The 24,287-nt window shown below is 36.6% G+C and overlaps 1 protein-coding gene across 3 annotated transcripts in view; it reads right to left on the reverse strand.

Moving 5' to 3' along the window:
* The window catches only part of TENM3 (teneurin transmembrane protein 3), a 1,300,501-nt gene that overhangs the window by 281,375 nt on the left and 994,839 nt on the right, over nucleotides 1–24,287 (reverse strand). For all 3 annotated transcript variants that reach the window (XM_027636350.1, XM_027636352.1, XM_027636353.1), the window contains one exon: nucleotides 21,498–21,776. In XM_027636350.1, coding sequence (XP_027492151.1) covers nucleotides 21,498–21,776 — 279 coding nt within the window. The remainder of the gene's footprint in view (nucleotides 1–21,497; nucleotides 21,777–24,287) is intronic.

Consider the following 24,287-nt stretch of genomic DNA (forward strand, 5'->3'; position numbering starts at 1 on the left):
CTGACAGCTAAAAGGTATAAAACAGAAAAGCTATGTTTGTCAATATGAAAACTTGGGAAGAGAATTTATAAGGTTAAACAATCTAAAAGATGAAACTCATGAAACATGCCAGGACTTACAAGTAACACAACAAGAGGTGAGGAATGGCAGTGCAAGGCCAAAGTAGAGGATCACACTATTTCAAGAGCTCTTCACTTGCTACAAGACCCTGCTATCGGGTCCTACCCATCAAATGCATCAGCCAAAGCATTACAGTACTATAAGGTGTTCCAGCACTGTTTTCCTGTAAAGCGGATAAAAAAGCAATGGCAGAGAAACCTTTCTGGGGAAATCAGTCTCCCACTGAAATCATGAGACCTGACAGGTCTGATAAAAGCAGAGTCCTAGTGCTCATACCAAAAGAGACCAGGGGGAAATGAAGGCATTTCCTCACTTTGAACTTCCTGTAAGCTTTCCAGGAGGCATGAGAACGCTATAGAGTTATTATAATGTCTTTTCAGGGCAAATATTCTTTGCATAGTAACATGAAAGAATCAAAAGCATGCAGATTCTTTATGCTGGAAGAAGAGCTCAGGTACAATGGGAATGTAGTATATGGAATTTCAGGTACATATTTTACAGCGAATTATATTGACTATATTGAACAGCAAAGTGCAAGTAATTCTTAATGGATGACATCGACTATGGCATCTGTACCTTAATTCTGACCTTCAAAATTACCTTGGACACATTTTTAAGGATATTACAACTATGATCCAGCTACCGAGTCTGAGTTCATGTCTTATGTAGGTTAATTTTTTATACATAACTAACAAGTATAGCATCACACAATATTGTTAATTGAATGTGAAGTTATTATTCCAAATCTTCCTTAGAAAGAGAATTGTCAGCTTTCTTATCTTATAAACACGCCTAAGTTTCTTCCTTTGATCAAGGATTGTCCAAACTGAAAACTTCTCCTGCCTCAGTTTTGAATCCATCCACATCTTCAAGCACAAGTATCAGCCCCCATTTTGTCAATGCTCCAAACCACCGAGCAGCATTTCCAATTCTCTCCTCCTCCTTTGTTTGTGCCCTGGTTTCTCAGCACTCACTTCACTGTCCCTGCCCCAGTATAGTATTTCTGAGTTGCAGCTGGGTTGAAAAAGCACTGGAAAGAGAGTGTGCTGGGGTGAGGAGAGCATGATTGTAGTATAGGTAGCAATTCCTGCCCTAGCACATTCTCTGTCTTCACATTTCTTTGTGTGAAGGAAGGAAGTAAGTTACTGATTTAAATAACTATAGACTGATGTTCATTTGTTAGTTTGAAAATACACTTAACAGTATTTGCATATTTACCAGTAGAATCCTGTAAAATATTTGCTGGTCTGGGATTATTTTTTCTCGTGCTAATAAAGAAGTTTGGGCTGGAATCTGAAATACAGCACTTGGATTCCAAAGAACCTGGCAAATTCTCAAACCAGCAGGTGTTTGAGAAAATAAATAAATTATCAAAACAATTCTCAACTGTCCAGTTTGCAAAAGTGTTAAAAACAACAGACATGCATAGTTATTAAATACTATTTTAAGACCAGCTAACTGAGATAGGTGAAAGATGCTAGACATATTATTTTTGTCAGCTTTCAAAATGCACCTTTTTTTACACATTGTGTATAGCAATCTGCAGGGACCATAGATTCACAGTAATGAAAAAGACAGTAAGAAGGATTATCCATTCTTAATAGAACACTAACCTAGTCTTAAAACCTCTGGGAGACAGATCTCACAGTCTTCCCAAGACATCTCAAAAACTGCTTAGCTACCCTAATGCCCAAGCAACATCTCTCTTGCAACAATTAGCACATTATTTCTTGACCTGCTGACAGAATGACCCAGAATGTTGTTCCCTGCCCCTTATTATCAGTCTTGTACATTCCTGAAAATGTACAAGATCTTTCAAGCCTTTTCCCTTCTTTAGAAAAAGTCCAGTTAGGTCATTGTTTCTTCACAGGAAATACTTTGCACTTTTTATTTCAGATTATTCTGTTTCTTTTCGAATATCTTAGATCTAAAATTTATTGATTTGCGAATCCCAGTGGTGGGTGGTACTATAGATGAGGCCTTACAAGTGCTGAGAGATGCTGAAGGAATTGCTTTATGATTATGTCACATGACACTCATGCTCACATCCCAACAGATTTTATTTTTTCTTTCACTTCACAAAATGATTACTTGGTTGATTAATAGCCTATAAACAATCCCTTACAGTACTTAGTTTCTTTCCTACAGAATTTCTGCAAGTCAAATGGTTATCCCATCCTGCTGTGAATTAATTATTATTACTTTAAAAATGCACCTGCACTTTCTCTTATTGAACTGCAGATTATTTACTACAATTTTATGCTCACAAGTCCAACATACGAAGACTGTAATGCTCATGCCTTCCAGACAAGTGTTTGTGACTCCTCGTAGCCTGGCACTGATAGGAAAAGTTTATAGAATTACTCCAAACATTGCAAAACCTTCATGAGAACATTCACCAGGAGTGGAACCAACATCTTCACAAAACCTCAGCAACTGGTTGTTTAGCTGGTAGACTGATCAGCCTTCCTCTGCATATACAGTGCTCTGTTATTTTGTTGTTCTTATATTTGAGGTGTAACACAACGCGTAATGGAAGTGAAATGCAATGTATATTCTAAAATTCCCAAATTTATCACTCCATTTGCTAAGACACAAAACAAAATACTCGCTCCTGGGTTACATAAAAGGCTATTCTCACTGGTGTGTCCGAAAATCCTCATCATCGAGTCATTAAGGTTGGAAAAGACCTTTAAAATCACAGAGTCCAATTGTAATGCTGTGGCTGCTTCTGTATTTACTACACGGAATACACAAATTGATTGAAACCTTACACCAAGACAAATTTACAAGAAGTTCAGTTTGTCTCCAAGGCTGTATTTTTAAAAAAACTTCATGCTGTTAATGAAGGTGCAAGTGACAATGGCACACTAATCAAAATCAGTAAATAGACAAGGGCTGGAATCACATATCTTTTCATGGAATGGAAGCAGGTAACTTCTGTTTTCACTGTTTGGTGACATTAATGCAGTAATACTGAGTAACTGCTGACAATTAGCCAGAAGATGGAGCAGAGGTCTTGCAAGAAAATCACTCCCTGGTGGCAAAATATTGAAAATTCAATTACACTCTGTTTATTACAGGCCTACATTAGGAACTGCATTCATAATAAAGACTTTGATAATACACAAATTAATCGCAGCTCAGGGGAGTGCTTTAGTAACTTTTTTACTCCTTGATGTATTCTTCAATATTAAGTTTTTAATATATCCAGAGAAATACTGAACTGCTTTCTATGAAGCTTTTCAACTAAAGTTCCTTAAATACAGCAGCATGATATGTGCATAATGTTCTGAAAGACAAGATCATTTCTATTATAGTTCTTTGAATAAAACAAGGTGTAGATACCAATTTTTAATTACCTTTAGGTATTTTCTAAATCTTATGATCATATTTGTGTTTCTATGAAGTATGCTATCATAAAAACATCATTAAAGTCATATAGGCTACAGACTTGCACCATTTTCTGCATATACTCACATTTACATAAGTGAATACTTTCTTTAAATCTGAGAAAAGCCAGGGACTTGGAGGCATGCATATCCAATTTCTGCAGATATTGCAGATCCGTTTGAAGTGATTGAATAATCTAGTTCCTACTATTCAAGTCATAGCAATTGCACAAAATGCTCCCAAGAAGAGTAGCTAGTTATAAATTCATGCTATGACAACATGTATTGGATACTGTTGAATAATTTAGTTTCCGAACGAATTTAGTCAGCAGTTTGTTTAGACTTTTAATAGTCTATTGCCTACTTTAAAGACTTCTAGTTGCAAGTTCTTCAGCGCAAAGGCTTTAAACTGATGTATTTCAAATCTCTATATGCTTACTGATTTTAATTGCATTTTGCCATTGAAAGCAGTAAGGCCTGAAGTGGAATAAAAAGTCCATTGTCTCCACATTTAATTTAGTCGTATATGTTACTTGAAAAATGCAAACTCTAGAAAAAAGTACTGAACACATGCACAGTATTCCACAGGTTAGCTGTACCCAATTTTGTCTGAGAGAGATTCCTAAGGAATTCTGGTACCAGTGTTTCATTATCAAATACCGCAGATCTGAAACTTAGTCCTGCCTGACTAGGTTCTATGTTACTCGAACTCTCTTTGGATCCAAATATCCCAAATCTCACGTGTAAAATCCATCCACTTAAGGGTGGAAGTCTTATGCTTTCTGCCTTGTAAAGGGATTACCTGAATCTGCAGAGTACACTAACTCGTAGTGGTGCTCAAGCCACTGACATTTAAGGTGAGCCCAAATGACTGGATCAGATAGGATGTTGGTTCTGCAAGAATATGCCCCAACTAGGACAATCCATTGCACAGGAGGTAACTGATGATAGCTCTGGTATTTTAAAATTGGCTGGAACAATATTCTTGCAGCCTTGTCCGGCTAAGCTCGGACACTCCTCTGACAATCAGGAAAAAACCCCAACACACAGATGAGTTTAGGATGATTAGAAAATAAAAGTATCTGGCAATGAACCCAATTCACAATGAAGTAGAAATTATTAATTTGGTATTCTCTTCTGTGGCAAATGAATCTTTTATAGGTAGGACACTCTCACACTGCCCACACAAACCCCTTCAGCAGCCACATCTAAGTCATCATTTAACTACTTTGAAAATGCCAGATCACTGCAGAAGCCATGGAAATAGAGACTTTATATGATAAGATCTCCTTGTGAAGCAGACTCCTTCCTGGCAAAGATGAGACGAATGAATGTCACATCCTTTTAGCTTTCAAGTGTGTTGCTTTTCAGGACTTGTTCTCTGAAGTCATCACAAAAATGACATGCAGAAAAACACTGTGTGGGACAGTTTGACAAATTTCAAAACCTGGAAGAAAGACTGGGTACTTTGTGTTCATTCTAACATCACAAGTATCTGCAAGTTACTCAGCCTGCCTGGTGCATTTGATGTGAAGAGTCACAACAAAGAAAAGAACAAAATCTCCACGCGTTCATGGCATGCAGACATCGAGCTGAATCTTGCTCCATAAAATCAGTCTGAACCATGTAATCAGTCTGTTCAGGTGTTACCTGGAAGGGCAGTACACAGACTCCAGCCAAACCTGTATATGTTATGAGTGAAGTCTTGAAAGCAGCAATACATTTGCATGCATGATTTCATATTTCCAGCTATCCACATACTGCCTTCATAGGGCTGCACTTTTTTTCCATCTCTCAGTCACCTGATTGGTGATGGCTCCAAACAACTCTTATAATCTAGAATAGTATAAACTGATATGTTACAGCTTTCATGACATTCTGGTTGATCCTGCATGCCTTACATGTCTTCTGGAAATGTCAGTCAATCTGCACATGGAGTCGGTCCCTCCTAAAGCACACTTCCAGAACTGATAAATTGTCATGCTTAGCTGTCTGGAAAATCCTTTTTTTCTTATGTCCTGTGTTACAGGCCATGCGGTGAAACTGCAAAGGGAATACTTCTCACAAAAGAGCCTTACAAGTTAAAAAGCTGTACACCAGAAGAGTTTGAAGAAGGGAAGCACCAAAATGAGAAGGTTTACCAATAAGAAATGTATGGATTTATTGAATCTCTTAAATGTTGATATCTGACAGGTTAAAGTCATCCAGCATTTCAGAAAGAGAAAATAATATGCACACAAGCATTTTCTCTTGAATTCTGCCGTGTCATCATCTACAGCTGCAAAACAAACGAGGCCACTTCTGGTTACAGCAGACTCTGAGGAGGGACTGGGTAGGTGCTGCATAGAAAATATGGCATGGCAGACACGTGTCAGATGCACACGCACATGGTGTCAGAGCACTCAGCAGAAAAAGGCGATGCCTTGATCAGACAGGGCTGCTAGCATGCTTTTGCTGGAATGGGAGGAAAGGCCATTGCTTCATTTAGATGCAATGAGACCAGTACAGATAGTTCCAGAAAGTCAATTTCACCTCCTCTCTCTCATGACTTGTGAATCCTCTGGGAAAATATCAAGCACACTGAGCATGGCAGTATGTGCAGCTCTCCAAAACAGGAAAGGGAGACACTTGTGCCCACTTTCTAAAAAAAGAAAATTAATCTGTTACTGAATCAACAGAATTTGAAGCCTCAGGTTAAAGAGCCCTGAACAAGAGATAAGAGAAAACATAAAAATGGTATTATAGAGAAGTGTGAAAAATGTCAGTACTTGATCAAAGAGTACTGATATAATCAAAAATCAAAAGAATCAATTCAGGAAGTTTGTAGCAATTTAGCCAAAGCCTGTACAAGAATACTAACTCAGCTGTACTCTGCTATAATGAGAGGTGCCATGCCACCAAAGAAGGGGCAGTAACATCTCTGCTTTTTTACTCTTGTAAAAGTAGGTAAAGTGATAGCAATTTGACATACACTTTAAGAACATACAAAAATACATGCATTTATTCAGAATGTGCACACACGAGCATCTTAAAATGCATATAATTTGTGCAGTAGTTTTACTGCAATCTCATCTGAAATTATAAGAGATTGTCTAGATTTTTGCACCCATCTTACTTTTTTAGTTGTATAAAATTTAGTGAGATTATTTGCAGGATTCAGAAGCCCTTCTGAATTTATAAAAGTTAGGCCTTTGGTAAAGTTACTGAAAATGTAATTGTATTTTTATTTTTTTATGCACACACACACATACACATATATACACAAAAGATCCCTAACTTATTTCGTTCAAGAAGAAGGTAAAAAAGAGTTATAAGTTTCATAGAAAACAAGCAGTATGATGTTCATTTTTAAGTAGGAAAACAAAATCAGAAAGATAATGTGCAAATGCAGAGACAGCAAATTAGCGACCAAATCAGGATTTCATTGCAGAATCTCTTACTTCAAAGCAAATACTTTGAAGGCTTCTCATATGTAAAGTTCAGAAGAAATTGATAAGCAGAACGAAAGTCACTGGAACCAAAGTTTAGCCGAGCTAACAGTTGTGCTTTAGTAATTACAAGTGATCAGGACACAGAGTCTAACCTGTCTGACCTGAACACACAGCACTGAATCAGTACTAAATTTAATGGACATAATGAACCATTATCATCACATCCAGGGGTATGGCACATTTTTTTTGATTATTTCCACAGACTATCCAAAACTCAAGTACACTTAGCTTGTGAATGCTGATGAGAGCATAGCCTGAGGTAATACAGACACAAAAACAACTCAAAGATTAGGTCAGGCTTGATTTGAAAAGGAAATATAAAGAAAGACAACAATGGGAAAAAAGGTTGTGGGCGGTTTTTTTGGGTTGGGCTTTATTTGTTGTTTTGGTTTTTTATTGTTTTCTTGTTCCTTAAGGCAAAAGAGCATGATCACACATTTTGCACAAAAACATATTACACTGTCTGGCTTCTGAACCATTGCTCCATAAAAGCAGAACCAGAGAGTGTGATAAAAAACATTCAGAAAGCCTTGTTTGTTTGTTTATATGACCAGAAATTACATATTCAAACTGTACTTTAAAATATTTTAAATCACACATTTTCAAATAATCAATACTACCAAATGGTTACTTCAAATTCACATTAAAAATTCTGGAGTAACCAGAATCAGTACGGAACCAGTTCCCCCTGAGACATTGTCTCATATTTACCAAGCATAGATATCCTTCTCACTGAAAACAAGAGAAATCTCTCAGTTCAATTAACTCTCCAGCCTCAACAAAAGTAACATTGCAGTAGAATCTTTTTTAAAGGAATAATTTATCAGAATTCTCTTTAATGCTTTTTTCATAACATTGAAATACCTCAGAAAAGAGGATGAAAAATTCAATTGTGTAGAGCTGATCAGAGGAACAAAAATCCATTTTGAATGAAGATAAGCTGATTAACTTTTTTTATAAAAATCAATGCATTTGATACTGCAAAGAACAAAGAATTTGTAGGAAAACAAGAAAAGAATGAACTTTTTTTAAAGAAAATTGCTAACTAAAAGTACATAGGATCTGTTACCATATTTTCAATATTGTTACAGCATTGTTAAATGTGTTCGCTAAATCTCAGAAGTGCAAAAATAACTCTCTGGATAAGGAGAATGTTATTAATGTCTGCAAAGTGGACACCAGCATTTTCTGGGTAGAGTTCACTTAATAGTTTTATATGTTATGTTACATTTGGGAAAAAGGTAAGAACTCTAACTTATCTTTTAAAAAATCTATATGTCACAGAGCCATCTAAGCCACACTTGACAAATAATGCCTTTTATCACAGGGACTCCAACATTATTCTAGTTTAAGTAAGGTTGAAAAATAGATAACTTCCAAGTTAATAAATTTTATGAGCTCCTAATGCAGGCAGAAGACAAAAGAATTATTAGAAAGCTGTACATGGCTACACCCAGATTGTGGTGAAACCCACTTTTTCAAGTCAGGTTCTGGTCAGCTTGAGACATGGTCTTGCTGGAAATAAGCATTGCAGCTGCTAGAATAGTAAGAAGAGTGGTTTTCCCCATCGACATGAAAAAGTATTTTGGTATTTTTCAGCCAGTAGTTACAGGGCTTAGCTACCCATCTTCTGCCAACCTAAAAAATAACAGAGGAATGACACAACTACATAAAACTGCCTTGGCAGCATCAAGATGGCACAAGAAAACTGCATTGCAGCCAATCTTGAAGGGATAAAACTGTAAGTGCATAAGTATCCTCACTGCCCAGAGAATAAGAAATTTATGAGTTGGACAGAGAGTGAGGTGAACTTAAGGAAAATATTGAGAAGAACTAATAAAAAACCTGAATTCCTGAGTTTAACCTCTGGCTGACAGGTCGCCAATAAGCAACACCTAGGTGGAGTAGTCACAAGTCATTCCTTTCATGCCAAGAAGGCAGTCACTTTGACTTTGTTTGCTCCCTGTATGAAGTCAAACGCTGCTGCATTTTTTATGTCATGGGGATCGTTGGATAGGAACAAAAACAGGAATATGAACTCTCTTTTTGCTTTGCTACTCATAGCCTAATGGCCAGCAGATCCCAAAACATTCTGATAAATTGCATTTTGGGTTAGGGCAGCAATACTCTTAAGACATTGAAGAAACTTCAGTCTCAAAAACAATACAAACTGTCTTCCAGGAGATTATTAGCACTGTGTAAATAAAACCAAAGTCCGCTGAGGAACTACCAGATCCTGAAACCTGAACTGTGTATAGGAACTGCCAGTAAATTTAAGTAACTAGCACAGCTATTTGGCATCTTGGAGCTTTTCCTTTGAAGCTAAAAGGCTTGTGGCTATAGATTCCCTCTACTCCACAGTATTTCCTGCTGTATTTTGACAGAGCAAACCTCAATTTTCAGTAAAATATAGAAAGGAAATGAGAAGGAGGGGGAGTAACAACCACAAAAATATGAACCAATTTGTCCATCCATCCATTTCTTCTCTGCACCATCTACACACAACAGGACAGATATAAATTCAGCAAATGCACTGGCTGAACAATTCTAGAGCCAGGACTTCTGGTAAGATCCCCCATCATTTTGCAGCTGCAGAAGGAATCAATGAAAGACAGCTGAAGCACAACACAGCTAATCTAACGAGCAAACGTGAGTCTGGGAACAATAGACTTATACGCTGAGCCCACTTCTATATCAAGTCTTTCTGTGAATTTAATCAACATTCTCTATACTAATTTGATTTTTCTGGGAAAGATTTTCAATAGCACTTCTATGATTTAGAAGCACAGGTCCTATTACAACTCATGAGGATGTGAGCTCTAAATCTCCAGGGCACTTTTAAAAAAATCTCACTCTACCTGTAAAATGGAAAAACAATCATTGCTTTCTGCCTTCTAACTACACTGATACAAGGACTAATAGGAATATTCAGCATTGCCCCTGCGTGAACTCCTCACTTTTCCAAGACTCGAGAGGCTAATATAACCTTATCATGACTTCAGGTCAAAAGATTGAGTCTAATGGACCAATGGAAGGAATTAATTTCAGACCTCAGGACCTTTAATTGAGAACAGATGGTGCCTAGTCCCTATAAATTTAAAGTCTGGGGCCTGTTAACAAAAGCATCTAATCTCATCTCAATTGCCATAAGCAGCCAGGATCCAGCAATATTGAGTTTACAAAACAATATAACAATCTCCTAGAACTCCACTGAAAGCAAATAAGCAGCAAAGACAGTTAATGAAAAAGACGTCATACGTTCTCTGCAGCTAAAGTAGTAAAGGGAACAAGCAGCAGAATTCCCCACTACTGAGTACAGCTTTTAAGCAATTTTAAATAAATCTCCTTATAGAGCATACAGCAATCATGCAATGAAGAACTTAGCAGCCTGAACAATTCTAGTTAAATCTACATGGAAAGAGACTGGATACTATTCATTTAACTAAGGCCATTTCTTTCGAAGTCATTTTGACCCAGATATCTTAGAAATTTTGAATATTCAAAAGAACTTAAAAGATTATAAACTATCTTGATACATTCAATATCCATCTTCAACAGCAGGCAGAGAAGACAATTCTGAAACCTTATCAAAGAACTAAATTTTGCCCAAAAATATCTTACACTTCTCATTTCTGCTATTTTTCTTCAAACAGCACAAGTGACCAATACAGTTGGGTTCAGTGAAACCCACTACAAAAACAAATTTAAGTTTTGTAGACCAACAAAGCAACCCAAACTCTTTAGTCTGCCACAGGTGCAGACTGAGACTTCATAATATTAGTCATCAGCAATTATCCAAAGCAATTTATTTGTAACTTTAAAGTAGTTTATAGAAGTATTACATTTATTAAACCCCAGTGATTGGAGGGTGGAGTCAATCTCTCCAGTATACAGTAATTCAACTGGTAGATGTGTAACACCAGTTCCTTTGCCCATGCTCATGATCATGCATGGATTCACTAGGAAAATGCTCTAAAGTTTCTCAGTCATTTGAAGAAGAAACAACCCATCTTCAGCCCTATCTGTTTAATCTGTATGAAAGCCACGTGTATGAGCTGTAAGAAAAAATGTATAAGAAAAGGTGTTGTAAGGATAGCCATATATATGCATACATAGCCATATACACACATTTATTAATATATTTCACCACAAGACAAAAAGTAACCATAATGCAGTCAACCAGAGAAGTCATCCTGTTGTCAGCCTCTTCTCTGTCGTGGCCTGACAATCAAGAACCAAGGTTTCCCAGATCAGTAGCTTCTTTTTCTGGTGTGAATACTGCACCAAAGATGGAAGTGCTCACATTTTGTCTCAGATGTACCCAGTCAGAAACCACAGTACCCCAGGGAGGGATTCGTCAGCAGCAGCACAGATCTGGCATAGCAGCTGCACAGAATCTTCAAACTCTGGGAAAACTGTTATTTATTATGGACACTTTGAGAGCAGATATGAGATACACACACCTACTAAACATTTGCATATTCGTAATTTAATCCATAAGGGTTTCCCTTCATCTTTCTTTACTTAATGCTGTGGGTTCACAAATGAGAAATTTAAAAAAAAAGAAATAATATCAAAGTAAGATATTTATATGAATTTTGCAAATTTCCATGTACTATACAGAAGCCACAATAATCACAACAGTCATCAAACGCCTTTCCACTGAAAGGTTTCTAAGGCAGAGTGAAAAAAAATCGTTCTTCCTAGTTTTAGTGAGCTAAAACCACATTTCTTCTTCTTTACAATTACAGGTGAAAACAATACATAATTAAACACCAACCTGATATAATTAAGGAAAAAATGGTATACTGAATGGGCAGGGATAAGGAGTATGTGGAATAAAAATCAAAACCACAGCTTCCTATCAAACATTTCTTTTTCTGAGATTAGAGACTTCATCCTCTTCTCACCTTAAATCAATAAAAGCAGCTTAAATTTTGCCAACAGATCAGTATATTATATAGACCAAAAGAAGTTCTGAACAGTTTTGCCCACATATTAATAATTGTAAAAAGAATTAATTTTCAAATCTGACTTGAAATTTAATTTTACAGTGAATTCTCATTTGAATCAAAGAAAAATAAACTTTTTATCCAGAAAACATCAAAGTAAGTAATTACATGGGTTTAATAAGAGTTAGTTTCAAAGAACTGTCTATTCCAAAAGCCTTTGCAGCTTTCTGTAAAAAAGAAATCTTCTTGATAGATTTTCTCTGGCTGTTATTTGACCAGCATACAAAAGCTATGAACTGTAATTATTACTGATACTCTTACAAAAGCACAACCTATGTTTATTTTAAAGTTGAAATCATTATTAGATTATTTCTCAATATGACATATTTAATTGTAAAAGTAAATGCAATTAAAATCTTATTGCAAATCAAAATTAGATAAAGCTTAAAAAATATCTTTAAAACAATTGAATATGAATAAGCCTACTTTTTATATAGAACACGTATTATTCAAACTTTACCTCTACCATTACTTTGGTTTTAGCTGATGAATATAACAATATATATCTATATATATGTACGTATGCCTACACCCCCCCACTGTATCAAAATAACTATACAAGAAATTAAGAAAATGGTAGTTGAGAAACTTTCTTACAAATGACAACAAACCAAATAGTGTCACAGCTGACAGATATTTTTTCCTCCTTTTTATTCTAATAACAATTATGTCAATAAACCTGATTCAGCAAATATTTTCCTCTCTAATTCATTAATTAAAACCATTTATTGCTACCACTGTTATTTTTCAATGACATAAAAACCACATTCCAAATCAAAACAGCAGAGATTATTGGTTTATAGATGTGCAAAGCATGCTTTACTCTCATAGCAATGCCACAATTAAAACATAACTTAGATAAAAAAGACCTGTTTGCTTTAAGGTTTCTTTGCAGAAGTACATCCAGAACAACACATTTTGTTTAGGGGAACTGAAAAGCAATATTTTTATATAAAATTTATAATAAGAAAAAAAGTCTATGAATAGTTAACCATTTCCAATTAGAAGAAAAAACTACATAAATATTAATATTATATTATGTTGTGGAGCAACATTTTTATGGTCTTTATTTTCTCAACATGCTTCCTACTTATTAATTTTTGGGTTGAATAAAACAAATGACTCACAAAAAACAAAACCAGAAAGGAAGTGAAGAATTTCTATTGTCCACCCTCTTCCACAAAGACCAACAGTAACTACACCAGCACTTAAAAACTGTTTTAGAAAATATGTTAGATGATTAAATATCCGCATCTCTTTCAGCAATCTCTTTCACTGAGCTACTCTTGGAATGCCATTGTCTGACTAACTTGTACTTTTTGCTATTCACACTATTTGCCTCTGGCTCTATCTGCCATATGTGGCCTTTGTAACAGCAGCAATATCTAGACAGAACACAGTAGGCACAGCAGGCTACATTCTCCCAATCTGTCCTAGTGTCATGTGTTTAAAACTTCTGATCATGCTTGTTAACCTTTCTCTAGGCCTACTGTTGTCTGGCATTTTCCTCAAAATATAGTCCCAAAACCAGTCACAAATGCAGTTATTTCTGTCTGCACTGCACTGATGCAGCAGCAGGATTATTTGAGTAGGCACATTACAAACTCATGGAAGAAACAGTCACATACCACAGAAAAGACTACTGACCAATAACCACTATGACCTTGAGGTGACGGCTATCCAGGGGGAATACATACATGTTTCCTGGACATGCAGGATGGGGAACGGAGAAGCAAAAGCTCAACCACAGTTGAGAAGCCCTCAGAGGAAAAGTGAGCTGTTAGGTACCACATTTGCACGACGGGCATACACAAGTCCAGGGGCCCAGACAGGAGGCCATCATGGAAAGGCCACAGTTTGATTCCTTGAAATGTCATGGCAATGGAGGAAGGCTCCTGATGACTATTCAGAAGACTAAGGGCATGTTATCTTCAAGATGGGTAAGGAGTATATATGGAAGTAGAGGCAGTCAGCCTCACCCCAGTCTCCCAGGGAAGATTACGGAACAAGTACTGCTGGAGTCATTCTTCATATGCCAGGACAGGCCTCCAGGAAAAGAAAGTGAATGAGAACAGCCAACATGTACTTACTTACTAAAGGCAAATCACACCCAAACAACATGACTGCTCATTAGCTAACAAACAGCTAATCTCAGCCGACAAAAGGAAAGCAGCAGATATTGTTTTCCTTGACTTTAGCAAGACTTTCAACATGGTCTCCCATAGTATCCTGGTAGCCAAACTGGAGAGAGACGGACTGACCAGGTGAGCTACAAAGTGGAGTTTGTGGAAAATCGGTTGTATGAAGAGGCTGAAAAAACAGTGGTTTGTAGTGCAAAGAGCAACTGTTGGCCAACATTACTGGCATTCCTCAGGGGCTAATATTGGGATTGATAGTGTTTTATGTCTGTACTACATTTAACATATTGAGAATTAATAGGGTGGAATGTGCCCTTAGCAAGTTTGTGGATGACACTAAGCTGGAAAGAGTGATCAATACACTGCAGGGCAGGATTGTCTTTCAGAGGGATCTCAACAGGCTGTAAGAATTGGCTGAAAAAAACCTCATGAATTCCAAAGGCAGTATAACCACATCTAACAGTACTAGCTGGAAGCCTGCTGGAAAGCAGCTTTGCAGTAAAGGACCTGGGGAGTCACTGTGGACAAGTTCAGCAGTGTGCCCTTTCAACAATAAGGCCTAACCACATACTGGGTTACATTCAAAAGAATGGAGCCAGCATACCATGGGAAGTGATTAGTTCCTTTTAGTCAGCATTTGAAGACCTTACCTAGAGTACAATATTCCATGTGGGGCTTGCCAGTCCAACACTGACAAATTGGAATGAATTCAGTGAAGGCTGCCCATGATGACTGGAGTGCATACAACTTGAGGAGAAGCTGAGGGAGCTTGGAAGAGGCAAAAGGTGGAAATCTAACTTTGGTGTTCCACCATCCAATGCAGTGGTCACAACTGCAGCAAGAGAAACTCTGATTAGATACAAAGGGGAAAAAGATTCCCAATTAAGTTGGTTAAACACCAGAACAGTTGCCCTGAAATGATGTGCTCTCTCTCTTGCAGATTTCAAAACTCTACTGAACAAGACTTTGAGCAAGCTCACCTAAATCAGTCTTTGCATTTGTATTTACTGAACTGCATTTTTTCTTGCAGAATTATTTCTTCAGGTTACATCCTGTCCTACAAAGTCTACGTGATTCTTTCTGAGTTACAATATTCTATTTGTATTATCTAAGTCATTAAGAAAATCTCAACACACTACGTGGTACACTACTTGATTCAACTTGTCAGTTCATGAAGTAATGATAATTATTTCCTGTGGATTTTTCCAGTAAGTGGTACATTTGTCTTGTAATAATGAACATAGACCTCATCTCCCTATTCATGAGTATGTCAGGATTGAGGCAGTGTCAGAAGCCCCCCCCAGTATCAAAACACCTTTTACTACTAGCATCTGCTCCATTTTCCTTATCAAGGAGTGGCTTACACTTCCACAGAAGGAAAGCACTACACCTTGACAAGACTCGTTTAGTACAAACACATACTTATTGTTAAGAAGCATAAACTTTTTACAATTTTTTTCTTGGGCGTTTCCCATCTAACTGATTGGGCACTGATTCCTCCTCCTTTTTATCTTCTACAACCACATCCATCATCAGTGGTTTCTCACACATGAATCATAAAAAGCCCAGAGGCTGTAGACACTCTATACATGCAGGACAAAATTTATTTACCTAAGTAATCTGTAATCCTTTATTTAAGAGTATAAGTGTTCAGTTACTCAGGTAGCAAATGCTGAAACACAAACAACCAGAAGAAAACACATCAGCAATATAATCTTCCTTCACTGTTAAGTAATAAATCAACTCTGTCTTTTCCCTTTTCTTAGCATTCATATTTCTCTATAACACTCTACTTTTTTACTGATCGTGTCTCAATTTTAATTGTATGCCTGGATTTCCCCAAAGTCCTCCTGAAGCATCTTCATAAGCTCCTCCTCAAAAATTTGACCTTCCTTCCTTTTTCTGCATTTTTTTTCTTAAAACTCAGATATGTGGAGAAATCCTGAGCTATGACAGTTGGTCTTTAGATACCTTTTCCATCACTCCTTAACATTAGAAGGATTTATAAGCTTAACAGCCAAGAGTGAATTCTCCGAAATTCTGTGCTTTGATTTGTTTTCCCTTACAGACTCCAATTCTAATTTTATTGCTGTCAGCAGTTTTTAAACCTAGACTTCCTGCACATCAGATTTGTCTAAGTGCTGCCAAAGAGCCTCATCCTCTGGCCTATGTTCTGTACTGGGCTCCCACGGTGAAAGCATAATTAAGATGGTCCTTTGGAATCTCATGCTTTTCCTCAACAGCCGGTTTAGTGAGACTTAAATCTCTGAAATCTATGAGATCCCAAAAAGTTACTGCAAAAAGGTCAGCCCAGTTGTTGCCACCAGCCAAAGGAATTATGAACGTGATTTTCAACTGCATTAACAGTGAATGCTGAGAAGATAATTAATTGAAATATATCCACTGAACTACAATAATAGAATCTGAAAATTGACATAACTATAGAAAACTTATGATAATATTGCAGAAAACCAGATGACTACTTTTGTTTATGGATTTCTGTTCCATGTCTCTGTAACCAAAGAAAAATTTGTATGCCTAATTATATATTAAATATTATTTCAGAGCTGACTGCTGTCAACAATAAAACAGACTGATTTCCTGATCAAGAAATTTCTTAGCAGCAAAGCAAGATTTAAGAGGTATTGGCATGCTTAATGAGAAGCAGACAATTTCTGGATGGAACACTATGGGAAAGAGTGAAGAAGCTGTAATTGGTGATATGGCAGTAAGATGAGGATTAATTCACCAGCTATGTGGCTGGTTTTGATCAGCAGGCTCAGCATTTGGTTGGCATGTACCAAGCAGCTCCTATTCAATAGGGTTTATTTAAATCAAGTTTTGGGCCTTAGCATAAAGAGAGACGTTAAATGGGTGAAAACGTGTAACACTACTTCCTGAATTATGTGCATTATTTAAGAATACAGAGTTCAGGTATATGTTACAGATGAACTGGGTTAGAGAGAAGAGATTTAAAATGTCTTGACAAGTATCTTACCAATGTATTCCTTGGGTTTCAAATATCTGAATGCCAGTAAATTCATCATTCTGGAAGGATAAGAGAGTATTAGGTTCACAAGAATGTTGTCTTTAGAAACTGTCTGAACTTGGAGAGGAAACAAGCAGGTGCTCGCACATCTAACAAACTGATATTTTCTCTTTATAGAAGTTTTCAGCAATGAACATTCTACCAGCAATATCTACTTTTCTGTAGCTGTAAAAAATCGGTTCAGGTTTCAAACCATTTATCTAACCAATTCTGAATGACTACCTGACACCATGAATTTACACTTCCTCTCTTCCTTTATTCTTTTTATTTTGTTACATGCTGATCTCCCCTGGTCTTCTAACACCCATCAGTGCAAAACTCTCGTTAAATTAAAAAAAAAAAATCCCTATATTCTAGTGCCATCAGAAGTACTTTCTATGTGCCTAGGTAGTCTTTGTGGTAGTCAGCTATGTGGTATGCATGTCTCTGGAGTGCCCAACTCTTTCACAAGCACTGTCACTACTGCTTCCAAAGGAGTAGAAAGTGACATGGACTTGACATAAGTCTTGAGTCTTATATATGAGTGACATTCCAATCAGAATCACTGCCACAGCCTGACTTTCAGGCCAGCACAAAAAGTCCATACAAAACTGATCAAATAACTTTACAGGGATAAATAATAATAAGGTGCTGCACTTTTGGAGTAACTTGCTCAATTAGCTTTCATGTCTTGTTTATTAACCTTCTGATGTCTCATTAAGTCAGAGATTGCAGTTTAATGGATTTAAAAAATAATTTAAATATGTAAGTGGATTTTAAGATATCTTAAAAATATATTGACCCTTTAAGCAAATGGGCCATTTGAAGCCTAACTACAGCTTCTAGCTCATACTCTGCTGGAATATTTATCCAGTTTAAAAGACAAGTTTAGTAATCTTAGAATATCTTAACAACATAAAGTAACTGGCTGCTTGTATTTCAAAGTGACAGCTCCTAGCACAATTACCAACATAAATTTCTAGATGCAGCATTTATGAAACAACTTGCAATGGGAATGGAAAAGAAAGCCTGAAGAAACATCTCGGTGTGCTCCAACCAATACATCATACTGTATGTGACACTGGTAGGTTGCCCAGATTAACGGATGCAGGTCCTCCTTCAGGGAGGCTGACATGACAAATCTCTCAGAACATGATGCCAAGAGTCGTATATGGAACTTGAATGAACTAAAAGAAAGATATTTCTATTCAGAATTATTTACTGAGCACTAACCTAAAACTTTGATGTGAGAATACATCTATAAACCCTATGTTTGATAAACCTTGTATTTTTTTCTTAAAAAAAAAAAAATCTGCTGGCATTCATGGTATGTTCTTAGTATATATAAAATTTTGCAACTTGATCACGTGCAATGTTATTTGTTTAAAGAAACTTTTAAACATTCCAATATTATTTACAAATTTAAGTCACTTTTTTAGGATCTTAGAAACATTTTGTTAAGACCTGACAAGTAAAAGTATTTTCAGCAAACTATGCCACTTACTTAACTATGCAACAGAACTGCAAGTTTTGCTTCCTGAGGGATATGCAATCCACAATTATTTCAGAAGAGCAAATACACACAATGATTACAAGGCAGGAAAGGAAACGGTACTTTATTGCCAAGTTTCTCTTCTTGCCTAACTTGCAAGAAAGAAAACCCCAAGTACATTCATCAAATTGTTAATCCTGAGGTCATAAATCTATAGGATAAGTCACCTGACAAGTCCAATTAACTCCAATAATGTCTGCTTATGGAAATGGACTACTTAAACAGTGAATACTTTTACTGGGTGAACAGTGGGATCACTCAAATAATGAGGCCTTTACTTCAGGAAAGTGTGATCTGGTGGTGTTGTGTTTTGTTAATCGTAACTGGTTGCTCCTTATTCACCTTAGAGATAAACCTACTCCATAGAAATGCATTTACCTGTAAAACACTTCCATCAAAATTCAGTCAAGAATCTTTCACGTACAACAAAGAGGGATGCAGCGCAGAGGACCTGTTGTAATTCTACCTTTGGTTTCGTAGCCTTATCAGGTTTGTCAGATTTTAACAGTATACTGGCACAGCTGTTAACTTTAGGCCATAAATTAACAAAACTCACATCTGCAGTTTAGTCCTTTGATTAGGGCACCTGCTCCTGCCAGGGCACTACAGCTTCCTTGGTTTTAAGTGATTTTTTTTTTATATATATTCTACTGTGAGGATTAAACATACGGAATTCCAACTACGTGTATAAAACGATTTCTCAGCCAAGTCTTCCATGTTCAGCGGGAACAAAAATTCAGAGAAAAAATACCAAAGAAGATCAAGCTTTTCACCACTCTAACATTGCTACTGAAACAGCAGCCCATGACATGGTCCACATTATATATGTTTCATAACCCTAGGGGACTCTCAAACCATCAAAATTTCATTAGCCTCACAGCAGTTCCAGTATATTCTTAAGTTGGACTGCTGGCCTCCCTATTAATAAATAAATCAACTGTAATCCTTTTTAGTGGCTAAACTCTTCATTGAAGTTGTATCAAACACCAGACATTCCTTGCATGATTTTAACCACTGCAGAATAATGTATTTGCTAACATATTGACAGTCTTCTCACACATGAAAAAAAAACATTCTAATCTGATGGAGGAAGTTTTGGCATATCGTAATCGACAATTTGCCTTTTTAAAAATTGCAAATATAAAACCTATTAGAAAGTATAGCAAACCTATGGTACTTCTGAAGCAGTCACCTCTGTGGTAATGTAATGATATGGCTTTCTATGGAAATAGTCTATGTGCATGCATGTGTATATAAATACATATTTTCAAGATCATTAACCTAGGGTTTTACAAAAGGCTCAAGAGAATCTGTTTCAGCATAGACCTTTCAAAAGGAAAAATCACAGGACTGCTCAACAATTTATTCTAGACTGCTTTGCAGCCGAAATGTCAAACATTATCCCACAGAAACTTCACTCCCAAAAAGCTGTAGGTAAGTACTCTTGTGCTCCTCTTTCAGAACTTGCCTTTGACTCAAAAAGTTTTCCAAGCGTGACACAAGACACCTGTGAACATAGAGCTGTCTGCTCAGGTACCGTGGAGGATTCAGTCCAACACAAAAAGGAGGGTCCCATTTGAGACAGCTGTTTTGCACAGGTATCTTCAGGTAGAACCAGCGACCAGAGGAAAAAACAACTATGAATAATACCAAAATATAGCTTTGGTTTTGTTTTCTCAAACTGAAGTTAAAATAATAAATAGGAAAAATTAAACTTTATTGTTTGTAGTTTAAAATAAAAACACACTGTTCTTTTAAGGATTATCCTACATACACCTACATTGCTGTTTCCCACAACGTGTTACAGTTATTGCCAGAGGAGAGCAATAAAATTGCTCTGACTTTTGTACAGCTGAACAGACGGGTTTAATAAATTAATAAAACTACATGTAGACATGCAGGCAATAGCCATCACTAATTTTCATTGCCACTCTTCTTTTTAATTTGCTCTTGAATTTGTCATGAAGTTAACAGAACAACATTTTAATTCCAGTAAAGCTGAAAAACTTCTACAGGTAAAAAGAAGTTAAAAGATAAAACGTTTTCCAAGATCTGTGCATTTAGCATTTAACAACACATTAGATTCTGTTCATAACCTCAAGAGGAGGTAAAAAAACTTTGAAAAACGAATCAGTCAATTGTATTAACCTATTTTCATTTAACCACTAAGACTTAATATACAACGGTCATATCCCACATCCTACAAAGCTTAAGAATTTTGTTGTAGATTTTAATTGCACAGTAATCCAGTCCCACTAGCACATCCAAGGCCACATGTCCCTCTTCACCACAATTCCAATTCCTCATCAGTTAAGAAGTTTAAAGCACAATCAAATTTCTTTTCCAATCACATGAGTCCTGTTAATAGGCTATTCTTTGCATTCATTCATTCATTCTAGATTCTGCAGCTTCTCCAAGATGTCTTGAAGAACAGTTTACAATGAAACTTTTGAATGCAAGTTGGCTTGGGGAACAACTTTATCACTGCTAAGCTGTTCCCCAGAGGGTAACAGGTGACATGGCCTGAGATAATAATAATCTATTTTTGTGGTTAAACTCTTTCAAAATTACAGTTAAAACATCACACCCAAAGGTTGCATTAGTTAGGACTGACACTGAATATTGACTTTTCTGGAAGAGGAGGGGGGGGGAAAAGAAGGTAAATAATTCAAGGCCATTCCTTTAATGATTTAAAATTACTGGGTGTCAACCAAAACAGTAATGAAACATTAATTCATATAGGGGCATATGCGTAAGAACTTACCATTTTCACTGTCGGACTTGTTTTCATGTTCGGTATCAGTCAGAGTGAGGGCTGAGTTGGAACGGCTCGACAGACAGGAACTGCGCCCTGATTTGACCCCCCTGCCCCAAAGTCTCATGGCATGCTCTGGAGACATCACTCCTTCATTTTCAGTATCAGCATCTGACCCTGCACTGATAGAGTAACCTCTGTGGGGGAGCCCCATTTCCGCACAAAATGCCAGTCCTCGACGAGCTGCTGGTTCACAAACTCCTAACTGCCTTAGGGTAAAATTCTGTCCTGATTAGGGGAAAAAAAGATAACAAAAGGTGAGAATTTTTTAATTATTTTGTTTTAAAGAATCTAAAAGTTAAAACTCTTCACGTGTATAATTGTTGTCTCACATATCACATAAGGTGTTTAGTCAAAGCTCTTTCTGTATTACAATCAAGTGGATTCTTTTGTCTCCAGCTCTCTGCAGTGCCCATTTTCATTCAGAGTAGACCTCAGCACTGTTTTGTCAACTGCTTAAACACATCAAAAGTGCTCCTGGGTAGCAAATAAACAAAACAGAACCTGCGAACTAAGAAAAGCCAATTCAGTACATGAAAGGATTAAAAATAAATTATAAATTTTTTCTTTTTTCTTTTTTCTTTTTTTAATTATCTTCCAAAGCACTTAACAGGGTATTTGTCAGGATTTTTAGTTGGTTGGTTTTGAAGTGGGTTTTTTTGTTTGTTTATTTACTCTGGTTAGAGGCCAAAGCACCAGGCTATTTTTTCCATGCAGATGTCCCCTAATGTGACAATGGGAAAGCTAAATGGGAATCAAACTCAGCTGGTTATTTGATCCCTCTGCCATACTTTAATACACAAATACAAATAAACAGGAATATGGCCATCCGTTACCTGCAAGTACTACAGAAAAGTTGTTATTTTTTGTGTCACCACATTTTGAGAAGCATTTTTCACTTTTACTGCCGAAGCAGAGTCTGTGCATTTTAACAGACTTTAAGCCTCTGTTTTGGGGCAGAGCAAGAGACACAAGTGAATCCCAAATGATTGTATTAATAAATTAGGCGCAATAAACTCGTGACACTTCAATAACTTAGAGTGTCTAAATTATGCGACACTCAAAAATTACTGCCTTTTTAATGGCTGTGTCTTCATCTTACTTTTATGTCTGTAAATTTAAGACATTTTATGATATATAGACGCTTGGCAAGCTCCTTTGCATGCCTATACCCATAATGCTTTTCTACCCTAGCCCACAATTATTTCATAGCTCTGAGAAAAAATTAGGACATACATTCAATCTTTGAATCTGACAAGCATCCTAATTTCTCCAAAATTAGTCACTTAACACAAAAACACAGTAGCAAGATAATTGAAGCTTATAATATGGCAAGAACAGAATCCTATCAATGAGAAAGTAATAGAATTGCAGAAGTGTGAATACAGAAGTGTAAATAATTCCTGAAATATTAAGAGTTAATGCACTGGTCACTGAGTTTTTTTAAGTGATCTATTATTTTATTGCTGCAATCACATGAAGCTGTTGCTATAATTTTCTTAGCAGTCAGAACCATAAAAGAATTCTGACAATAACTTTCATAAATAATAAAAATCAGTTACTACAATTAGGTAAAAATCTAAGTATTTATTATGCGTGAATATATTATTTTAATGAAAATATAGCTGGGGAGGTAAATATAAAGGAGTAAGCATATCTATGACTATGTCTGAACAGTGTGAAGGGTATAAGAAAAGGGATTACCATGCATACTGATAGTATCTTTTCATTTTTTTAAGCTGTCATGGCATGTGAATTTTCAGGTTTTATGAGAGCTGAAACTAATCAGCGAAGGAAACAGGCCAAACAAACTGCCCAGTGGTAATAGGGTCAGAGCTGAAAGTAGTAAAGTGTCTAATATGCTTATTATTATTATTTTGCATTTTGATATATATACGCTAAGCGTGACAGTCTAGAACACTAGTTTATGTGTTTGGTACATTATTACGTGAATCTACATTTTCAAACAGTTGCCTCAAGTCAGAGACAAATAGGAGAAGCCTATGTGCAGGTGTCTCTACACATATGGAGGGGCTAAGTTGTATACACAATTGCACACGCAGCATCTCATTTGTTCTAAAAAAAGGAGGCTTGAGAAGCAAAATGGAAAGGAAAGAGGTATTTTTGACCAAAGTTACTTGAACCACTAACAAAACTGCTGTTGACTTCAATGCTGCGAGCTGTTATTCCTATGGTCCCCACAACCTAACAGAGCTGAGATGTGAAGGTGAGGAAGGATGCAGACAGAAACAAAAAGTGCCTCTTTAGCCACAACAGGACCAGCTGCAGCAGCTGAGCATCACAATCTGCAGCTCTTCTGCCAGCCTGCACTACACACTCCAGGCTCTCCCCATTGCAAAAACAGCCTTTTGCACTCATGGAGAGATCTGTGCAGGCATAGTGATTTGAAGAGACTATTCCCCACACATACACACTTTTATTTTCCTCTTAAACACTTATTTTTAGGAGAAATTACTTCAGGCATTATATAACAAGATCTTCCTTGATCTTTCTAGGAGAGTCGGTCTCAGGCACAATATACCACCTACCATCTCTTAATGTATTTTATTTTTTTACTTTAAGTTTACAACAGCCTACTCCACATAAAATATTTTCCTCTTTTTTCCTCCTCTTATGAATGCTAAAAAACCCCCCACCAAGACTGCATGTCATAGGGCCAAAACAGAAAAGCGAATCAGTTTTGAATATTGCTCTCTCATCCCATTCAATATATTAGAG

The sequence above is a fragment of the Corapipo altera genome, unplaced genomic scaffold (genome assembly GCF_003945725.1).
Source record: "Corapipo altera isolate COAL_440 unplaced genomic scaffold, ASM394572v1 22b, whole genome shotgun sequence".
Taxonomy (NCBI): Eukaryota; Metazoa; Chordata; class Aves; order Passeriformes; family Pipridae; genus Corapipo; species Corapipo altera.